Source organism: Nycticebus coucang, chromosome 4 (assembly GCF_027406575.1).
Source record: "Nycticebus coucang isolate mNycCou1 chromosome 4, mNycCou1.pri, whole genome shotgun sequence".
Lineage (NCBI taxonomy): Eukaryota > Metazoa > Chordata > Mammalia > Primates > Lorisidae > Nycticebus > Nycticebus coucang.
This window is the reverse complement of record NC_069783.1, coordinates 97,224,591-97,246,325: the sequence shown is the minus strand read 5'-3', so window position 1 is coordinate 97,246,325 and position 21,735 is coordinate 97,224,591. Positions and strand designations below refer to the sequence as shown.

At 40.3% G+C, this 21,735-nt stretch overlaps 1 protein-coding gene across 2 annotated transcripts; it reads left to right on the top strand.

Annotated features, from left to right (window-relative positions):
* The first annotated feature begins 14 nt into the window (after positions 1–14).
* Positions 15–20,846, top strand: MFSD9 (major facilitator superfamily domain containing 9). 2 transcript variants are annotated; one of them, XM_053589698.1, is made up of 6 exons: positions 15–210; positions 4,263–4,350; positions 5,990–6,033; positions 14,411–14,540; positions 16,549–16,758; positions 20,039–20,846. In XM_053589698.1, exons 1-6 carry the CDS (start codon positions 58–60, stop codon positions 20,827–20,829), a joined length of 1,416 nt encoding a protein of 471 aa, XP_053445673.1. In that variant the 5' UTR covers positions 15–57; the 3' UTR covers positions 20,830–20,846. The 2 variants fall into 2 exon arrangements, with proteins under 2 accessions (XP_053445673.1, XP_053445674.1); XM_053589699.1 differs by lacking the exon at positions 15–210 and adding an exon at positions 3,492–3,548.
* Positions 20,847–21,735: the final 889 nt, after the last annotated feature.

The following is a 21,735-nucleotide window of genomic DNA, read 5'->3' as shown; positions in this document are numbered from 1 at the left end:
GCGCGCAGGGGCTGGTCGGGCGGCTGCCACCCGTCTGCGCCTCCGGCCCCGGCGGGTATGGAGCCGGGGGACCACCCGGTCCTGCGGTCGGCCCCGGGGCCGGGCTTGACCACCGCGGAGTCGGAGCAGAAGCGAAGGACCGAGGCCGAAGCGGGGGCTGCTGTCCCCCCCCGGCGCTTCCTGCTCTGCCTCTACCTGGTGGGCTTCTTGGTGAGTGCGGGCGCCGGGGCCCAGCGCTGACTCCGCGCCGGCCTTCCTGTTTTCCTGGGGTTCCCGCAGCCTAGTAAAGCCCAGCCAGGGCTGGCACCCCTGCGATCCACCTGGTCGGTACCTCTCTCTCCCTCAAGCCTCTGCTCTCCCCATCATCCCCTTCACTCTGCGCCTGGCCTCACCGCCTTGTCACCTCACGCCCTGACCCTTGGGCTAATTTCGCCGCCGTTGCCCCTCCCTGCAGTTTATGAGGACCCCGCACCACGCTAGCTTCGGGTGTGACGCCTTGGGACCCAGGAGTTAAATGCTGTGGCAGGTGCAGCGGTTACAGGGCGGAGAACAGGAGCTTAGGCAAGCTTGGGGAAGCCCAGCTGGTGCGGGGGCTGCTGGCACAGTAGGGACATACAGGTCCCTGAACGGGTAGGAAATCGCTGTTGATGACCCCACATGAACAACATTAGATATATTTCGTTTAGGGTTCTTGTTTGGCTTTGATGTTTAGAAGAGCAATTCAGAGGGAATGGTACTCATTTGCTTCTCGACAAACTGTGTATTGCACGATACAGGTCTGGTGAGGTCATAGTTTGTATGTGTCCTATTTTGTCCCCTAAGTAACAATTTCCCAGGGAAAATGGAAAGTTTAGAAAACCGATTCATGGAATTTCTGAACATCTGCCATGTGTTGGTGCTGTGGAGCTCCAATATTGTAATACACGGTTCTGCCATAGAAGAACTTACCATCTTACTAGTGAGTTTGTGATGTGATCGTAGTTTCTGGGCAATTATCTGCAGAAACCCTAGGTTTGCTTCCTTACTATTCCTTTTCCTGCCCAGATGCAGTTTGAGACTATCTCTTCTCCCCCGTCTGATGCTTCGTTAGAGTTAGGAGTTAGGATGAGTTAGGAGTTAGGATGAGTTAGGAGTTAGGATGCTGAGCCATGTTTAGGTAGGAGAACAGATCTAAATAAGGCAGGCTCCATCCTGCCTCCACCATGCAAGGTGACCAACAGTCAGTAACTAAGGTTCTGTGTTAAATTGATAGTTAAGACGATGATGAAAGCATATTCAGCAAATTGCTGAAGTAACAGAACCAGGAGACACCCAGGGAGGGAGGCTTTTTAGAAAGGATCTCTGACTCCAGTTCTCAATTGCAGGTGCCACCCCTGTCCCTTTCATCTCTTTATTGTATCAGTCTCAGAGTGCAGGTGCCTCTTCCAATTTCCAGTCTATTTCATCTAGAATTCAAAACCAGCAAGTGTGGGTGGTTCTTCAAACTCCTACAAAGGAGTTGGACGACTCCAAGCTACTGCTGCCCTAACTCATAGGGTACTTGGGGTGATTTTGCCAGATGAAAAAATTCAAGCCTTTACCTGGTAAGTCCAGACTAGGTTTCAGAGAGTTTGGAAATTGACAGGACCTAGAATCCAAACTAGTTTGAGTTTTACGATAAAACAATTCACAGATCATTTATTATGGCTGACCTTCCAATACAGATTTGAATATTCCCAGCTTCTCATATGTTGTCTTGTTGCTGTGTACTTAGCAAGTATAATCTCATAAGCCTGGTGTAAAATTTTAATAACTTTAATAATGTATTCAAGAGAATCATTAGGTGTCCACTATGTTCCAGGAAAAATGTAAGATTTTTTGAAAGTTAAAGGAGTGGGGATATTTTAAATGAAAAATGGTGTAAACAAAGTATATGTAGCCTTTTGTATCTGTGAAGAATCTAGTGACTCTTTGTTAGATAACATTTAAAGAATACTATACATAATTTACATAATTTAGTTATTGGGGTATATTTACTGTTGTAATGACCCCGTAAGACTCTTAGGGAAAATGATTTTCAATTTGGGGAAGGAAGGGAACAAGATTAAAGAAGTCATTTGCCAAATTATTCTGGATTTAGCTTTTATCTATACTTCCAGGTTTGACTTTGTTTTAGAGAGAAGACTAAGGTGACCCCCTAGGCCATCTTTTGGTTAGGGTGCTAGGATGGTCCTGAGATGTATTACTTCATCCACTTCTTTCCTCCAGGTACCTGGTGAGATTTGTTTTTCATTTTATCAACTTTAGGGAGGTGATAATTTATTTTTATTGAGATACTAGTTCACTAATCAGGAAATAGTAGGATTCTTACCTGGAAAAGATTCCTGAAACTTTTAAATGTATGCATTCATCAGTTTTTATTGAGAAATGTTGGTGTTTGGTGAAAGGTTTAAATGGCTGCCTTTGACCTGACTTTTATAAATGGTTACACCCACATGACCAGTTGCCAAATGCAATGTGCACTCAAAAATAGTGGTTTTGAAGAAGCTGTGGATTCAGAAGCAGAGAGGAATTCCTTTTATAAAAAAGAGAAAATAATCAGTGTAACCTGGCTTATTGTACCCTCAATGAATCCCCAACAATAAAAAAAAAAAAAAAAAAAAGAGAAAACAACTTTAGAACAGAACTTCCTGAGAGGAAACTGTCAGTGGCCAGCCTCTTGGAGAAATGATAGGCTTTTTTATTTTTTTTTTGGGGGGGGCACTCACTAAGTGCTGAAATAATATCATTCATCAGTTATTGCTTATGGTTCTTTATTTTCATATTTACTTTCCATAGACCTCAGCTTATTGTTTCAAATATTTCCCTACGTCTTTTATTTAGAATAAACATTTGAATATTAAATGAAATGTGGTACTGTCCTTTTTATTGGAAAAAAAAAAAACTTGTTGAGCAATTGAGTTCCCTTTGCTGAAAGATTCAGAAGACTCAATAGGTGGCTCTTGCATTATGAGTCCTTGAAATGATATAAACATCGGTAGGCAGATGGGATACAAATGACGGTAAAGCCCAAAAGAAATTGGCTCAGACCCAAAACAAATTTTAGATCATTGTAAAATAGAAATAACAAACCATTATTCTGATACATGTAATATACATTTATGATCTATTTAAGACTCAACCTTAGATATATGGACATCTAAAGATGTAACCATGGAAAAAGCCCCCAAAAGTACATGTGGAAGTTTATGTTTCTGTAATTATGTGAAGATACAGGTCGGTGGGAGGAGTGAAAGATTAACTCTAGGTCTAAAGAAAACGTATTCTTCATGCATGTTCTTGGTTTCCAGTTAACCAGGTTCTATGGAAGAAGGAATCAGGTTGAATATAAAGAATAAATGAATCAGGTTGAATGTAAAGAAAACTGTGTTTGTGAAATATGCTTTTCTTCCCCTAGCGAGTGTAACTAAGTGAAGTGAGAAAAAAACGTAAAGGAAAAAAATAAAAATCCTGTCTGTTAACTCAGAATATCTACCAAATGTCATCCCTACAACTGAAGAAAGGGGAAGGTGGGTTTCAGTTTCTGTTGTGGATTGGGTCTTTATTCTCAGCCATCATGCCACTTCATGTTCAGGCACTAATTCCTCTTTTTACAGAAGACAACAGTAAAGCTTAGCAACTTTAAATAACTTCCCAAGGACACAGGTTAGTAGGTGATGGAGCCGAAATTGAGACCCCAGGGCTGTGTACTTTTTATAACTTAAGTGCGAAGAGTGGGCCTTCCCCGGGCCACCAGCCTGCTCTCTCCTTCCTGCTTCACCGAGCCTTTCTTCGCAACCCGGTGAGGCTGTAAACCTCAGATTCTAGGATGTTAGTTGCTTTTGCTAACTCCAGAAGGAAATTTATATTTTTAAGCAAGTGCTGCTTCATCAATAAATATGAATTATCCCTCCATTTTTTCCTCCCTACTTCATTATCCACAGAAAACGTTAGGCTGTTTGTTGTATTTGAGGAACTTCTGATCCCCTCCTTCAATGTTAAGAGTCAGTTTCAAAGGAGCTAAAGCTAAAATGAGTTCTAGGTCAGGGTAATTAGGCACTTACAGGTGACAGCTGATTAGTATGACATTCTGTTTTAGGATATAATTATAATTTCTTGTTTGCTTAAAATTTTAGATACTGGTTTTGTTTCTTAACATCAGTTTGTAATTTAAGGTTTATAAGTTTAAAAACACCTAGGCTTTGGTGACTACTTTGAGTTAGTCATTGTTCGTTTTCTCTTAGGATTTGTTTGGTGTCAGCATGGTTGTCCCTTTATTGAGCCTTCATGTCAAGTCCCTTGGAGCAAGTCCCACAGTTGCTGGCATAGTAGGTGAGTGGTCAGTCCTGCTTGTTCTCAGAGCATTGAATTGTAAATCCTCTGAACTAAGTACCTGAAAACACCCCAGTCTTATAGCTAAATATCCAAAGGTAAGTGGAAAATGAGATAAAACAAATTTCCAAATATTTCAAAATATTACCCTACAGCAAATATAATTCATCTCTTTCTATACTATCTGTATTTGAAAAGGGTTGGGGTTTCAGCATTAGCCCCATGTCTCATAACACAAGTGGTGTAACCAATATTACTGAGCATCTCCACAGAGCTGACTGTGTGTATTAAAGGTTAGGAACTCTACAGGAACCTGTAACTTAATGCAAGAGAAACAGAATCCACAAAAATTAATACCTTATGAGAAAGAGTTTGGATGAGCCTTCAAAAAGTAATTGCAGGTTTCCTACACCATCACCACCACATTGTAGAGGACAATAGGGTTTCTTTGCCTATGCAGGATAAAAATGCCATCTGGAAGTCATTGATTTAGGAAAGAGGCACAAGATAGCAGGGTTTAGAACTCTGTTAATGAGAAATTATTAAAACCAACAGCTCTTGATCATTCCGAAACTGGACAAGCAAGTTTCTGGGAACAGTTTTTTTCTTTGTTTGTTTGTTTGTTTGTTTGCAGTTTCTGGCCGGGGCTGGGTTTGAACCCACTACCTCTGGCATATGGGGCCAGCGCCCTACTCCTTTGAGCCATAGGAGGCGCCCTGGGAACAGTTTTGTACATAATATTTATTAAATCCTAGTCCATGCCATGAATTGTATATCCCTGGAGAAATGTCCTTGCAACTACGTTGGATTACTCGTTGTTAGGAACAGCAGAGTGGTTGTTAGGAACAGCAGAAGGCATGATGGTTGTTAGGAACAGCAGAAGGGATGTGTTACATGATAATGGAGGTAAAATAACTCCATAAAACTTTGTAAGTTCTTTATAAAACATTTTACAAAACTTTAAAGTTAGAGGTATATGAGACAATGTTAAAATTTTAAGGTTTAGTAGGATTTTTCTAAGATTCAAATTTCTACTCCCTTAGAAGTTCTATTCTTCTCTATGGAATTTTATGATTGGAGCTACATATTTTCACATGCTATGAGGAGAGGACTGTCTTAAACAGTCCCTAAGGTCAACCATTGCCTTTATTCTGTCTTCTTGCCCTCAATTTTATTTTGATGGTCTTTTATTAAAAATTATATTATTTGCATTTTTTCAAAAAAGGTGTGGACAGATTTCTTTTTAAAAAATGGCCTTTGTGGCTCAGCACCCGTAGCACAGTGGTTACGGCACCAGCCACATGCACCGAGGTTGGCGAGTTTGAGCCCTGCCCAGCTAAACAACAGTGACAACTGCAACAAGAAAATAGCCAAGCATTCTGGGAGGCACCTGTAGTCCCACCTACTTGGGAGGCTGAGGCAAGAGAATTGTTTGAGCCCAAGAGTTTGAGGTTGCTGTGAGCTATGATGCCACAGTACTCTACTGAGGGCGATATAATGAGACTGTCTCAAAAAAGAAAAAGAAAATGGCCTTTGTTCCTTAATGGTTTTCTATCAACTTCTATGTTATTAACACATTAATTCATTTTTGTAACAGATCTAGCTGATTTTATTGATGTTATCGATTGGTTTTTTGCAGGCTCCTCCTATGGTGTTTTGCAACTCTTTTCTAGCACATTGGTGGTAAGTTTTCTTGCATCTGGCAATGGGTCTTAAAAATACAATCACATGACGCTGAGGTTCATCCATCATGGGTGTAGTAAAGGTGAGGGCTTGAGGTTTACCAAAAAGTGTGCAGATAATTAGATGTATAGTGTTGGCAGGTCAAGAAGGAGCCTTCTATCACTTGTCTTCCTTTTGACCGTGAGGAGAAGCTGACCTAAATGGTTTGGACGGCTTGTTCTGAATGGAACACACTAGAAATAATAGGTGAGAACAATTTTTAAATTGTAAAATGTTTTCTCTACAATTCCCTGCTAACTTTTTAACTGAAGAGAAAAATGTAAACAAAAGGTATTGCCAATTTTATTGTTTGTTTCACTTAATTGACAGTAATTAAATTCCCTTAGATTTTTCATGTTGTGCATTTTGAGCTAAATGCTTTATTATATATAAAACTTACGTATATTGACCAGTGTTTTTCAACCTTTTTCATCTCATAGCACACTTAAATTATGTTGATCAAAGGAAAAAAGAGATTACAAAAAGAATAGACTTACTACGCTTTGAGCATCTTCTGAAAATAATTTAATTAACAATCTTTTAAAAACTTTTGTGGCACACCTAAGATCCTCTCATGACACACCAGTGTCCTGCAGCACACCAGTTGAAAATTCCCAAGACAGAAGGAACCATTTGGAGTGGTTGTATGTCTGCAACATGGAGTGGAAAGATCAGAGATGATTTTGTCCCTCTCTAAGCAGGAGAGTAGTTCTCACTACTCATTTGTTAGAACTTCAGAGACCTCTCCCGCTGGCGCTCTACTGTGGCTACACTTGTCTTGAGCTGGCTTGGTGGTCTCACATTTTAGAGGACATGACGTATACTTCTATTCCCTAAGAGTTGCTTTCTTATAAAATATATTTTTAAAAGGAATTCAGATTTTATAATTAATTACATAAAAATTAAGTATAAAAAATTAATTTATACTTAATTTTTAAGTAAATAGCTATTTCTTAATTTTTTTGAAGTGTTTAATACAGTACTAAATTTGTGTAACAATAATTGTTTTATTCTCATTTAAACTTTTTAATAACCCAGCAGAGTAGTTTGGTATCTCCTTTTTCTGTAGAAGGAAATTAAGACTCACAATTTAAATAATTTGAGTTACCTAATCTCCTATTCAGACTCTAAAACCATATTATTTTTTAACTAAAAGTCATCTGCTATTGTCTTAATGACATAAAAATGTAAATAGATAACTAGACTTATCAGATCCTACAGTTGTCAGGGAAGATCTACACAATTTCTTATTTTATATACTTTCATGTGAGAGAAGAATTGGGGGTACATCTTCAATAAACATCTTTTCTGCTTTATTTTTAAACTCACTACCCAAATATTTGACATGTATATACTCCTATGTCAGAGATGTTAAGTCACAAAATATGTTAATTTTTCAAGTACTTTTCTCCTGTTGGACTCTGAACTCCTTGAGATAAAGGCCCAGGTTTTATTTATTTCTTTTTATACTATTGCACCTGCCACACAGTTAGCATTTTAGGAATATGCATTTTTATTCCTACCTATAACCCTACTTACTTTTTCAAATTGACCTTCTGTTTAATTTTGCTTACAAAGGATATTTCATTTATCTTACAGCTGGAATATAATAAACACCTTCCTTAGAAATATTTCAGATAAAGAAATAGCTAATTTAATTTTTTTAACCAATACTTTTGTAAGTACATATTTAATCATAAGTTTTATAAAACCATTTTAATTGTAAGAACAAATTTTTATGAAGAAAATATGAGTTCTGTCAGATGTGGCTAATGTTTTTTAATGCATTTATTTTAATAAAACGACCAGCATTTATAAGGTACTTATTGTGTATTGGACCCTGTTCTGAGATCTTTAATTTTGATAGAACCATCCATAAAGGGTGGGTGTGGGTCTTTAATAACTCATTTTATGTTAAGCACATACGGAGGTGTTGAAGGGAAAAATAAAACGTGAGGCAGATATTATTATTACTCCTATTTTATAGGTAGAGAGGTTACCTAATATGTCCAAGGTAAACGAGTAAGGAATGAAAGGAGTTCAGAGTTGAACCCAGGTAACCTGGCCCAGGGCCAAAAGTGCAGTCACCAGTTTATATCACTGCCCTGTGACTACAAGGAGGCCAGTGACTCTTTACCTAGATCAAAAGAGTGTGGGGAATTTCTGAAATTCATTGAAATGAAAGTTAGGGAATGGACTTTGTGACATTTGGAGAAGGATGACAGTATTTTGGAGCAAGGGTTCCCAATCTTTTGGGCACCACCAACTGATTTAAGGGAGTGAGTTGAGACAGTAGGCAGAACTCAGGTGGTGATGTGCGTGATAGGGAATGGCTGTAAACACAGATGAAGCTTTGCTCACTCGTCTCCCATTCACCTTTGCTGTGAAGCCCGTTTCTAACAGGCCACAGACCAGAGACTTTTGTGTACCAGGGGCTGGTTTCATGGACAACAGTTTTTCCCCGGGGCGGGGGGAGGTGGGGGTTGGGGAGTGGGAAAGGAGGCAGGGCTCAGGTGATGTTGTGCAATCCAGTTCCTAACAGGCCACAGATGGATACTGATATCCATTCATGGGTTGGGGACTGCAGTTTTGGAGAATTTGCCCTCAAAATATTTCCTAGAAGAATTTTATATCTTTATGTAAAGAGATTTTTGGTGTCCTTTAGAAAAAAATAAACATATCAATGAAAATGGAGAAAGGGCACTAGCGGATATAGTTGGCAGTTGGTAAGGAAGAGCAGCAGGCTGAGTTGGCTTCCATTGTTATTTGGAGAGAGTGGGGAAGCTATGGATCATCCCTGCAGATGGGAAGCAGGACGCAGTCTCAGGTTCCTCCAGCCAGGACTGACAGAGACCAGAGCTGGGGCTCTCCTGAATGTTACAGCGCCCTGGGGACGCTGTTCTTCACCCTTCTCAAACAGTGCCCCATTGTTACCATAGTGGTTAGCAATTTTTATTTTAAGGCATTGATATTTTTTTCAAACATTACCCCATCCAGAGCCTCCGTATGTAAATGGGTCAGCATGGAGGCGCTCTGGTTGCCTTAGGCATATTGGTCAAGCTGATGTCCACCTGTGAGTCACAGAGCCTTTCCAGCACACCCTGAAGGAAAAGTGAAGCATGCCATTGACACTGCCCAGGTGTCTGAGTTGCCACCAGGCTCCTGCTATCTGTCACTCTGCTTGGGCCATGCTTAACTAGATGGCTGCTCAGGCCTCAACATGAAGGGGGCTGTGCTAAGCAGGAAGACAGGCAGGACAAAGAGCACAAGGCCGAGTTAGCCAGCGCCCAACTCCATCTGCACAGGACTGTTTCAGAAGCCTTGCCCTGTCACTTCTGCATCTTTAAGGACCAGAGTTCAGCTTGCAAGTGAGGATTGGAGATTTTGTAGTAATGAGCTAGAAAGGCAGCCCTGGAGCTCTGCTCACCTGCTGCCATCCATCCAGGAAGCATCCCTGCCTCACATGTGAGGCCAGGAGGCCTCCATGCAGCACACACCCCCTCTCCAGGCCTTCCTCACTGGCCTCTGCTTAGTTCCTGCCTGTGTATCTCTCAGATTCTGCTCCCTGCTTTCCTCTGTAAGTGCCTCGCAGGCAGACTTTCATCAAGTTGCTGGTGTTTTCAGCCATCATCATGAAGCATGTCATCCCTACTGGGCAAGGTTCATCTAGATCACCTCTGTGCTTTTAACATCCAGACTTGTCTTGGAAATGGTTTAGAAGCAGCCAGCAGACATGTCTCTCAAGAGGAAATGCAAATAGTCACTGCAAACATTAAAAGAAATTATCAGGGAAAAAGGTCAACACAATAAAAAGATGCCATTTAATCAATTTGCACATTTTTTAAAATTGACAGTACACAGTGTTGGTTGAAATATGGGTAAACGGAGAGTCTCCTACCTACCTTATATATAGGGTTGCCACTAACATGACAGCATGCTGGAGCTTTAAACTGTGGTCAGATAAAGAATTTAACACAGAGCCATGAAAACAGCCTAGGATGGACAAATGTCCCTTGTGAAAAGACAACCAGAAAAAAGAAAACCTCCTTGCCACCCTCACGGGCAATTTGACCATGGTCCTTCCAGGGAGGTACTTCAAGCCACACCAGGGAGTACGCTGGCCAGAGACTTTCAATTGACACACCGCTTCTGAGCGGACAGGACAGCCAGGAAGAAACAAAGGGTGCACGCCACATTAAAGTATTCAGAGTTTATTGATAGATATAAAAAAGCTCTGCAAAAGTTAACAGTAGACAAAAGGTTAACAGTAGAGGGGTGGTAGAAACGGCTCACTATTCTTGACTCAAATTTCTTCTTGTTGTATACTTAAAGCTACCCTTTTTCCAGTGTGGTATTCTTTCCTAATTTGCATAGTTCAAAGCAAAGATCACTTTAACTTTTAGTATAACTCAGTGACTTATTACAACATTCCACTTCAAATGTTAATCTAAATCAATCCACCTAAGCTACTCAAGATAGAGTAGGGAGCTACTTTAGGGTGGGAGCTAAATTTACAGAGCAGTAAGAAAGGGAGATAGTGAAAGTCCGGCAGGACGTAAACCACCAGACCAGCTGTGTCAAATGGGAGCTACAGGATGAAGGTCAGGCAGGATCTAAACTGACCAGACCAGCGGAGTCCTGTCTGCCCCAGCCTGCCTGACTGCATGTTATCCACACTGCACGTTCTTTCACAGGGCCCCTCTGCCCTGTTGTTCCTTCTGCCTTTGAATGTAAGTTCATTGCTACTTCAATCTTCTCTGGCCCTATGCTTTGCTTTGTCAACTTTAACTGCTTCCCTCCCTCGGGGTTGCTCTCTGCTTTACAGAGTTCTCTCTGAATAATAGGAGGAGGCTGCTTTTTGCTTTTTAGAGACACCCTTCACTTACAGATCTTCCTGGAGAGTCAGTGTATGTCACATGCCTAAAAATATGCCTTTCTTTTTACTTTAACCACTCCAGTTCCAGGAATTTGTTCTAAAGAAAATTTCAGGAATGTTTGCAGAGTTTGGTATAAGGATGTTTGTTGTAGCATTATTTATATTTTTTCACAAGTTGAACCAAAAATTGAACGATGCGTAACTGTTGGCACATAGTGGAATATGGAATATGATTAAAAATAATAAAGGCAAATTTTTAATGACATGGAATGATATTCAAGTCATATCAAGTAAGAAAGCAAATTACAAAATAGTGTACTATATGACCATTTTATTAAAAATACAAGTAGGTTTGGGGTTTAAAGGTATTTTTGTAGTCTTCATTTTGTTTTTCAGTATTTTCTAAATAGAAAATGTGGTTTCTTTTTGTTATTGTTCTGGGATTGATTTTGTTTATTTGTTTTGTTTCAGAATATTGTGGGAGTACCAATATTTGGTTCTATACATTGCTTTTGTACCATTTGGGTCATTGTAGGTGTATCCCCATCACCTAGATAGTGTGCACTGTACCATTAGTTGTGAATTCACCCATCCCCTCCTCTCCACTCCCACCTACTTGACTTTTGATAACTTTATTTCTATATGTGCATATAAGTATTGATTGATTAGTTCTAATTTAATAGCGAGTACATGTAGTATTTGTTTTTCCATTCTTGTGATACTTCAATTAGAAGAATAGTGTTCACCAGTTCCATCTAGGTGAATACAAGAGGTATTATTTTACCTTTTTCTTTAATGGCTGGGTAGTATTCCTCCCATGTATTGTTGAGTAGTGTCGTCATTTCTACTTCTTTGCATTTGTGAATTGTGATGCTATGAACATTCAAGAGCAGGTGTCTTTTTAATAAAATGTCTTTTTTTCCTCTGGGTAAATACCACCCAATATAGTGGGACTGCTGGATCCAATGGTAGGTCTACTTTAGTTCTTTGCGATTTCTCCATATTACTTTCCATAGAGTCACACCAGCAATGTAAGTGTGTTTCTATCTCTCTGAATCCATGCCAGCATTTGTTGTTTTTGGACTTTTTAATAAAAGCCATTATCACTGGAGTTAAGTGATATCTCATTGTGGTTTTGATTTAACATTTCCCTGTCGACTAGAGATGTTGAACATTTTTTCATATTTGTCGGCCATTACTCCTATCTTCTTTTGAAAAGTTTCTGTTCATGTCTTTTACCTGCTTTTTAATGAGGTTATTTGTTCCTTCTTTATTGATTTGTTTGAGTTCATTGGAGATTCTGGTTATTAGTCTTTTTTTGATGTATAGCATGCATCTCTCAATCTGTAGTTTTCCTATTCATTCTATAATGATTGTTCCCTTGGCTGTGCAGAAACTTTTTAATTTAATCAAGTCTCTTTTTTTTTTTTTATTGGTGGTGATTGCCATTGGGGTTTCCTTTATAGATTCTTTGCCTAGGCTGCTATATATAAGAGATTTTCTAACTTTTTCTTCTAGAATTCTTGTAGTTTTATGTCTTAGTTTTGTGAATGGTAAGAGGTGCAGATCCTGTTTTAATCTTCTACTTGTGGCTATCTAATTTTCCTAGCACCATTTATTGAATAGGGATTCCTTACCCCAGTGTATGTGATTATTTGCTTTGTCAAAAATCAGATGTGAGAAGGGTTTTATATCTGAGTTTGCTGTTATGATCCATTGGTCTATGTCTCTGTTCTTGTGCCAGTACCATGCTGTTTTAGTTATAATAGCCTTATAGTATAGCTTGAAGTCTGGTAAATTGATGCCTCCCAATTTGTTCTTGTTGCTTACAGTTGCTTTGGCTATATAGTATATTTTCTGGTCCCACATGAAGTATATAATCATTTTTTCTAGATATTTAAAATATGATATTCATATTTTTTTTAGTCTTCATTTTGTTTTTCAGTGTTTTCTAAATAGAAAATGTGGTTTCTTTTTGTTATCGTTCTGGGATTGATCCTATAAATCATTTGGATAGTATAGACAGTTTAACAGTGTGGAGTCTAATGATCCTTAAGCATGGTATGTTTTTCCATCTGTTTATATCCTTTGCTATTTCCTTCTTCAGTGTTTCACAGTTCTCCCTACAGAGATCTTTTAACCCCCTTATTTAAATACATTCCTAGGTGTTTTATTTTCTTTGTTGTTATTTTGAAGTGTATTGAGTTTGTGATTTGGTTCTCAGCTTGACTATTGTTGGCATATAAAAATGCTACTTATTTTTGGACATTGATTTTGTAACCTGAGACTTTGCTGAATTTATTTGTCAATTCCAGGAGTCTCTTGGTAGAATCTTTAGGGTCTGTATTATATCATCAGCAAAGATCAATAGTTTGACCTCTTCTTTCTCCATTTGGATACCTTTGGTTTTCTTCTCTTGTTTGATATCCAGCATTATGTTGAATAGAAGTGGTGATAGTGGGCAACCTTGTCTGGTTCCAGTTCTAAGTGGGAAAGCTTTCAGTTTTACCCCATTCAGTGTGATGTTGGTTATGGGTTTCTTGTATATGGCTTTTATAATTTTGAGGTACGTCCCATCTACACTTCTCTTGTTACACATTTATATCATAAAAGGGGGCTGAATTTGTCAAATGTTTTTTCTACTTCAATAGAGACGATCATATGATCTTTCTTTTTACTTCTGTTTATGTGGTGAATTACATTTTTAGATTTACATGTGTTGAACCATCCTTGCATCTCTGGGATGAACTCTACCTGGTTGTGGTGAATTACTGTTTTGATGTGCATCTGAGTTTGGTTTGCTAGGATTTTATTGAGAATTTTTGTGTCTCTGTTCATAAGGGAAATTGGTCTGTACTTTCTTTTTCTGAGTCTTTTCTCGTCTTTAGTATATTCAATGCAACATGGGCTTCTTGAAACCTGTTGGGGAGGATTTCTTTCTTTTCAATGTTAGGGAATAATTTCTGCAGAATGAGTATCAGTTCTTCTTTGCAGGTCTGATAAAATTGGGTGTCATCTGGTCAGAGACTTTTTTTTTTAGGAGATTTTTTATTGCTACTTCAATTTCTGTGCTTGATACAGAGCATGGCTTTTGAGGAGTTATATAAAGTAATGAGAATGAAGACAAACTTGAAGCTTTATAAATTATACTTCATCATCTTTCCTTCTATTCTCAGGTACCAGATCATCAGGCTTTTTCTTTTTTACTTTTTTTTTAATTAATTAAGTTATTTATTTTTATTTTTATTTTGTTTGGACAAAGGAAACTACTACTGTGTGAGAAGACCAGAGAAAATAACGCACTCTGGCAGCTAGCATAATGGAGTGGAGCATCTGAGAACCGTAAAGCAGATGCTCTCATGTTTTCCACTGGGTCACTTTGCTGTGGGTGTTTGCATGGTAGAGGTTACATGTGACCCTGTGGAGTGAGTCAAAGGGCTTTCTTTTTCTTGCTTTCCTCAGGGGTGCTGGAGCGATGTGGTGGGAAGACAGGCCTCCTTGCTGGTATGCATTCTGCTCAGCGCCCTGGGTTATCTCCTCCTTGGAGCAGCCACCAATGTGTTCCTGTTTGTCCTGGCTAGAGTCCCTGCAGGTGAGTTCTGGCTTTTGTGTACACGAGTCTGTGTGTCTTTATTCAAACTAAATCTCTGTCTCAGTATAGAAGCCTGTTCTTGCCTGACCTTGCCTCGTTGATTAGTCACTTATGTAAAGAGAATCTAAGGACAGCTGTACAATGGAAAACTGTAACACAGCAGCTGCTGTCGATAGAGCACTTAGCATCAGTTGGGTCAGGCCCTGCCTCCTTCCTGTTGCTACAGCTCTACATTCAGTCAATAGGAATTTGTTAAGTGTCTCAGACCAGTGCTGTGGTGACCATTCCCTCCTTTCCCTCAGTGAGCTTTGAGTTTATAATTAAGCTTCCAGACTTCAAATTGAAATTCATCTCTGTAGCCCTTCTGTAGTCTTCTATAAATCTGATCTTTGGTTAGGGGGAAGCTAGGATTATAATATAAAAGTTCATGGGTTAGCATTTGGTCTTCAGACTGGTCTTAACTACTTCTAACATTTTAGTTTGTCCATTTATTAAAACCTTTACCAACAAGGAGAGCTGAATATAAAAATACCACAGTCTTTCCAAACAAGGAGCGCTAAATATAAAAATACCACAATCTTTCCAAACAAGGAGAGCTGAATATAAAAATTCCTTTTGCCCACATAATCTCCACAGTGTTTGTGGTGGTCTGTGAACAGGAGGAGCCCTGGGGGCTTCTCCAGAGTTCTGCTGCACAAAACAAATTATAAATTCAAGTCTTCGTGTCCTAAAAATGAACCACTGACTCTGAATGTACCTGGGATTGAAGTACCTAAGTTGGACACCTGATTCACTGCCTTTTTTGTCCACCACCCTAACCTCTGAAAGATGAGAGGAGCCTGGGTTGGGTTGTTCATGCATGCACTTAGCACAGTCCTCTTCCTTTGTGTGTGTAAGGTGAACTTGACATTTGAATTCCAATATGAATTTGAAAGCCCAGTTACAAAAGTTTAAAAAATAATCACAGAATTCTTGAGAATCATCTTCTGGCTGACTCCTTTCTGACATTTAAGGAAACAAGTCTAGAGAAAGTCTATTTTCCTAATTCTGAAAGAGATTTATAAGTTTGATTCCCAAAGAGGCTGGTTATCAGACAGATGCCCACGCTAACTTTGACACACAGCTGGGAATAGACTAATAGGACCAATGTGTTGAAGTACACAGTTGTACAGTATTGTGTAGGGCAAGACTGACTGCAGGAGATCACTGAAAACCGTGTGTCACATCACAGTCAAGACTGATTCAGGCTGACCACCTGCAGCATTTATTGAGTTACTACCATGTGTTGATCAAAATCGTGAAATCCACCAGCAGTTTTCCAGGTGTATTCTGCACATGGGTGTCTAGGTGTTTAGGAGGCAAACATCCACTGAAGTATGAGGAGTATAAAGTTGTTATGCTCATTTTAATCTCTTATGAAGAGTCGTGTCATAGTTCTCTGGTCAACAAATTCACAAGCCTCTTGCTGGTAGAAAGTCCTTTTGTACTGGGGGAATGACTGTGCCCTTAGATTTGTACTCACTCCCTGTCCTCTCCCCTGCCTACGTCTCTCCATAGCCTCTATCACCTTCTAATATATCTCTTTGTCACACCAATGAAGATGCAGGCTCTGTGAGAGCAGTGATATCTGTCTTTCTATACACATATTTTTTTATTGCTTTTTGGCCTATGTTCTTTGATTTATGCCCAGGGTCAAGCTTAGTCCTGGCCAGACAGTAGGCATACACAAAATGGGCTTCAGTGAGTGAATGAATAAAGAGTGTAACTCACTCTGTGGAAGCCACCGTGAATTGTAGTTGGATGACAGGACTGAGGGTGCTGGGACATCATGACAGGATGGGGCAAGCCAGGGCTTGGGGGCTGATTATGGTGGAATGGACCCTGCAATTCTCCAAGATGCAGGAAAGGGAAAAGATCTCCTTCAGTGGTAGAGATTAAGGGTAACATCACAAGTGAGATACTTTTGGTCTGGAAAAAGTTACAGAGCATGCTTCTTATCCTTTTGCAGGTATTTTTAAACATACCCTCTCCATCTCAAGGGCCCTGATTTCTGATCTGGTTGCAGAGAAGGAACGACCAGTCATAATTGGGCAGTTCAATACAGCATCCAGCGTGGGCTTCATCTTGGGCCCCGTGGTTGGTGGCTATCTCACTGAATTAGACGGTGGATTTTATCTTACAGCCTTCATTTGTTTTTCTGTCTTCATTCTTAATGCCGGTAAGTTGACATTTTTCATGAGGAGATTGTTTTGTGCATTCCTAGTGACCATTCTTCCTGCCTTACAATTTATTTTTTCTGGAGTAAGTAGACTTGTCATCTGAAAATGATAGTCATCTCAAGGAACCTCTCTACTGTTTTCCTAGTAGTTGTACCAATTTATATCTGCCCAGTAGTGTACAGGGGTTCCCTTTTCTCTCACATCATCATTAAGCTTGTTATCTTTTATATATATATATGTGTGTGTGTATATATATATAGTATTTATAGTATTAAATATATAAATATATAATATATACTATATATAATATACATGTATGTATATATAGATATATATCATCCTTCCTAAGCAGTATGAGGTGATTTTTCATGTAGTATTGATTTGCATTTCCCCGATGATTAATTATTTGAGTACCTTTTTATGTACCTGTTAGCCACACTTTGGAGAAATGTTTATTCAGATCCTTTGCCCATTTTTTAGTGAGGATATTTTTTTTGCTACTGAGTTATAGGAGTACCTTAAATATTTTAGATACTAATCCTTAATCAGAAGATGATTGTAAATTATATCTATTCTGTAGTTTGCTTTCCACTTTACTGATTGTTTCCTGGCTTCCCTTTTACTTGGCTGATTTGTAGGCCAGGCATATAGCCGATACTCTAATATTTAATGCGTAAGCAAGTGCATACTAAACTGTGAGCTCCTTGGATACGGAGCCAGTTGCTTAAAGCATCTTTCATCCTCTTTGCCCAGAGACAAATACAGAGCTGTACCTTGGATAAATAATATCATAAATAAGACAGAGTTTGCCTCTCCGTTTTCCTCTCAGTTATTGATCTTTTGCTTTGCTGCTGCTTTTTGAATCTTCACATTCAAAGTTCCATTTTGAATGACGAATTCCATTTTGAGTTAGAATATCAGACATGGGAAGCAAAGTTCATGAGTTTATTCTCAGTCCTCATACTTTATGATTCTTCTGCCAAGAACTGAACCTCAGTCATGAGGGGAGGCCTGACAGGTTTATGTAAATCTAGAAAAAAACTCTGCAAATATAAAGAAAATTTATGACCAGTTGGTATAGCCAGGTGCCTTCACATATAAAGGAAGGTACATTGATGTGACTTCACTCAAAGTTGAAAGTCAGACTATAAACAAAGAAAAGGACTGTGAAGTTCTCTTTTGGCTCCTCCATTGATACTGTTGTTTAATCCTTTGCCCTAACCTCACCTGTGAATGGATCTGAGTCAGTTAGGAAAACATTCAGCTACAAGTGTTCCCAGCTACATGGCCTTAAAGTAATAGGGATTTATTTTTCCCACTTAAGAAATCTGGAAATGGGCAGGCCTGGGATGATGCAGAGAATAGCAGGAGAGTGGGAGAATAATCGGGCTAGAGAGCAGACAGTGTCTCCACAGTGCTTTGGCCATTCTGTGTAGTGAATACATATATACAGTCATACATACATACATACATACAGATGTCCACAAAGTTCATGTACAGTTTAAAATAGCCAAATAATTTAAATTGCACACAAACCTTATGGACACCCCGTGTGTGTGTGTGTGTGTGTGTGTGTGTGTGTACACAAACATAGCTTCCTTATCTAATTTTGCCATCCTTTCCTCTCCAGTGACCACAACTATTTTCCTTAAGTCTCCGCTTGTCAGCTTCTGATATCCTTACTCTGATCTGTCACTTTGCCTAAGAAAGCCTTTTCATGTCCTTTTCCCATATGATTTATCTTCTGACAATTTAGAACTCAAAACTCAGGGATCCAACAGACTTGGGTTCAGTTCCCTGCTTTGCCAGTTTGGGGTACAAGCCCTGAGCAGGCTGCCTATTTTGTCATCTATAAAATGGGGTAACAAAACTTACAGGCTTGTTCTGGGAACTATAAGAGGTTTTCTATTAAGCATTTTACCTCAGTGCCTTGCATATGGTCAGAAATTAATAAATGTTAGTTGCTGTCACCATTATCATTTTTATTATTTTAATTCTACTCTTCCTTTTACTCTATCAGTGACAATTTTTTTCACATTTTTATCAACATTCAGTGAAATGTCTAAGAACCCTTTTAAAAAGATATGAATAGGGCAGTGCCTGTGGCTCACAGGAGTAGGGCGCCTGCCCCATATACCAGAGGTGGCGGGTTCAAACCCAGCCCCGGCCAAAAACTGCAAAAAAAAAAAAGATATGAATAGGTGAAAAACCCAGATCTGTGTTCTTCTGTCATAAATTTGCACATGGCTGAAGCTCTTGCACTGTGTTTTGGAAAAACCACATACACAAGTGAAGTTGTTGAAAACAAAGTGAAGAGGCGCTGAACTGACCCCGGGCTGAGTTGAATGTTGATGTGCAGAAGGACTGGAAATCCAGCAGGGAATTTGGAAGGAGGTCCGAGAATGGCACGTTTGAATTCAGTTTTAAGAACGTTTTTGGACATTGATTGGCAGGGGGTCATTCTACTTAAACGACATGGGATAAATAAAACAACATTTAAGAACATGCCATCATGAGGGCACAGTAGGATTATGTGAATGGCGGTCACAGCTGTGGTGTGAGGTTGTGCATCATGGTACGTAAGAATGGTCCTCCCTGGGGTTTTGCAGGTGACTTGCAGAAGAACAAGGCAGTGGCCCTGACTGGGAGAGTTCCAAGCAGGTGCATCTTTGGGACAGTTTGACAAGCTGTCTCTGCCCAACCTTTCAGCCAAGGCTGGCTGTGACTGCACACAGCAGGCTGTGCCTCCCACAGTTTAGCCCTTTCATTGTAATCTAGTTGCCTGTTTACTTATCTGAACTCCCTTTTAGGTTCTAGTTCCTTGAGTGCAGTGACATCATAGGCTTTGTCTTGTTTGTTAATATATTTTTGGTGTTTAGCTTAAGAAGCACTCACGAATATTGGATGTTTGAATGGTTAGATGGATAGTTAAACAAGCAGGTGATTGATAGAGAATTACTTAATGAAGGGAAGAATTTAAATGTATAAAAATTTACATATGAAATGATAGGATATGAGAAACCATCATAGGCACTTGAGCTGGGGAGAAAACAGAACTTTCTATAGGTATAGTTTGGTGTTCTTATTCAAAGGTCTTTTCCCAGAATCTTGATGTCAAAATAGAGCTGTGGGGAATGGTGAAAAACTGGATTCAAAAATAGAGACGAGTAAATCTACAACAAAAATGCAGATTTGTAACCTAATACAAATAAGGGTCTCTTCACTGAGGTGGCATTGTGTGAACTCAGTGAATTAACAGGTCTTGCACCATCTTAACAGGTCTCATTTGGCTGTTTCCATGGAGTGAAGCAAAACTGGGCAGTACAGGGAATGATCCGTGCCTGGGTAAGAACCATGTGCTGTCTGAAAAGAGCAACCACAAATTGCAGGAGGCAGTCGGCACCCAGGGGTCCTGGGTGAGAGAGAAGACCACTTGGCGTCCCTGGGCTGAAGTGTTGTCAACCTTGCAGGACATGAAGAACCTGATATTTTCTGAAATGTGGGACATATTTGTCGTGCGCCTGCTGATGTCTGTGGCGGTCTTGCTGTACCACAGCAATTTTGTCCTGGCCTTGGAAGAGCGCTTTGGGGTGAGGCCCAAGGTGACAGGCTATCTCATCAGTTACAGCAGCGCCCTGGGGGCTGTGGCCGGCTTTGCCCTGGGGCCCATCCTGCGGCTGTACAGGCACAACTCCCACACACTGCTGCTGCACTCCAGTGCACTCACCTGCCTGCTCCTGCTGTTCTACTCCACGGCCCAGACTGTGAGCGCGGTCGTCTTCTCCTCCACCCTCCTGTCCTTCTCCACTGCCATTGGCAGGACGTGCATCACAGACCTCCAGCTGACCGTGGGCGGGGTCCAGGCCAGCGGCACCCTCATAGGCGTGGGGCAGTCAGTGACCGCGGTGGGCCGCATCATCGCCCCTCTCCTCTCGGGAGTTGCCCAGGAGGTCAGCCCTTGCGGCCCCCCTAGTCTGGGGGTTGTGTTAGCCTTAGTGGCTATTTTCATAATGTCTCTAAACAAACCTTGCTCCAGAGGCAACATGAGCGATAAATTGAAAAGTGAATAGAATGGATTTGGACAACACAAAGAAACAAAATTTGAAGTGGTTGTTATAGGAGCAGAGGTCTCGATGAGAAGGGTGCTTTGGACAAGGCAGATCATGGGTGTGCCCTGTTGTTGGGCTTTTAGGTGGCCCCCGCGCTGTGGACTAGGAGGCCTGCAGTGTGATCAGAAGTCATCACAGCACGTGGGGAAGTTGAGACCGGAGTAAAGCTTTGGTCCTTCACCTGGAAGTGTCCTCTTCCTGCCCACACCAACGAGGTTAAAGTTTTCAGGGGGAGAAAGCTGCTAGCTACCAGGGTAGGCTAATGGCGATAGAATAACAGAACAGAGCATACCGAAAAACGGAAGAAACCACAAGCATTTTCCTACCAAAAATAGGGTAACGTGTTAGTGAAATGCTGATCACTAGAAAGTGAGTTTCCAGTTAAATTTCATATACTAAGAGGAAGTTTTCTGTAATCAAAATCCTAGACATTGAAGAAGCTGCTTTATTAAAACCAGCCTCTCATTTTCTCAGAGCTGGTTCAAAATTAGACACTGACCTCAGCCCTGGAGACTGATACAGGAGACCATGGTGGGATCCAAAAATCTGTGGTTGTGAGCACCACTGGTGATTTCTCATGGAAGTAAGAAAAAGATAACACTGAGATATCCTGATTTTCATTGAAGACCAGTGATGTGGCTGCTTTTATACAGAGAACTAAACGTGGATTGAAATTGTTTCTGTAATCACCATGTTTTACACTTTCCCCAGCTCCCAGCAGTCGTGCTGTGTCACAGAGGTGGGTGTCCGGGACCTTGTTCCTTGCGTTCCTTATCTCTGAGAGCTGAGCTTTCTCAGAGGCAGACTAAATCCACCTGGGCATCAGGCGGGACCATTGATCTGCTCCTGAAATCCTGTGTTCCAGCT

Bases quoted from the DNA above. Each gene is read 5' to 3' on its own strand.
- MFSD9 (XM_053589698.1), top strand. From the start codon at position 58: ATGGAGCCGGGGGACCACCCGGTCCTGCGGTCGGCCCCGGGGCCGGGC. The intron at 14,541-16,548 runs GTGAGTTCTGGC...ATCCTTTTGCAG, and splicing joins CCTGGCTAGAGTCCCTGCAG to GTATTTTTAAACATACCCTC. The intron at 16,759-20,038 runs GTAAGTTGACAT...CCATCTTAACAG, and splicing joins TGTCTTCATTCTTAATGCCG to GTCTCATTTGGCTGTTTCCA.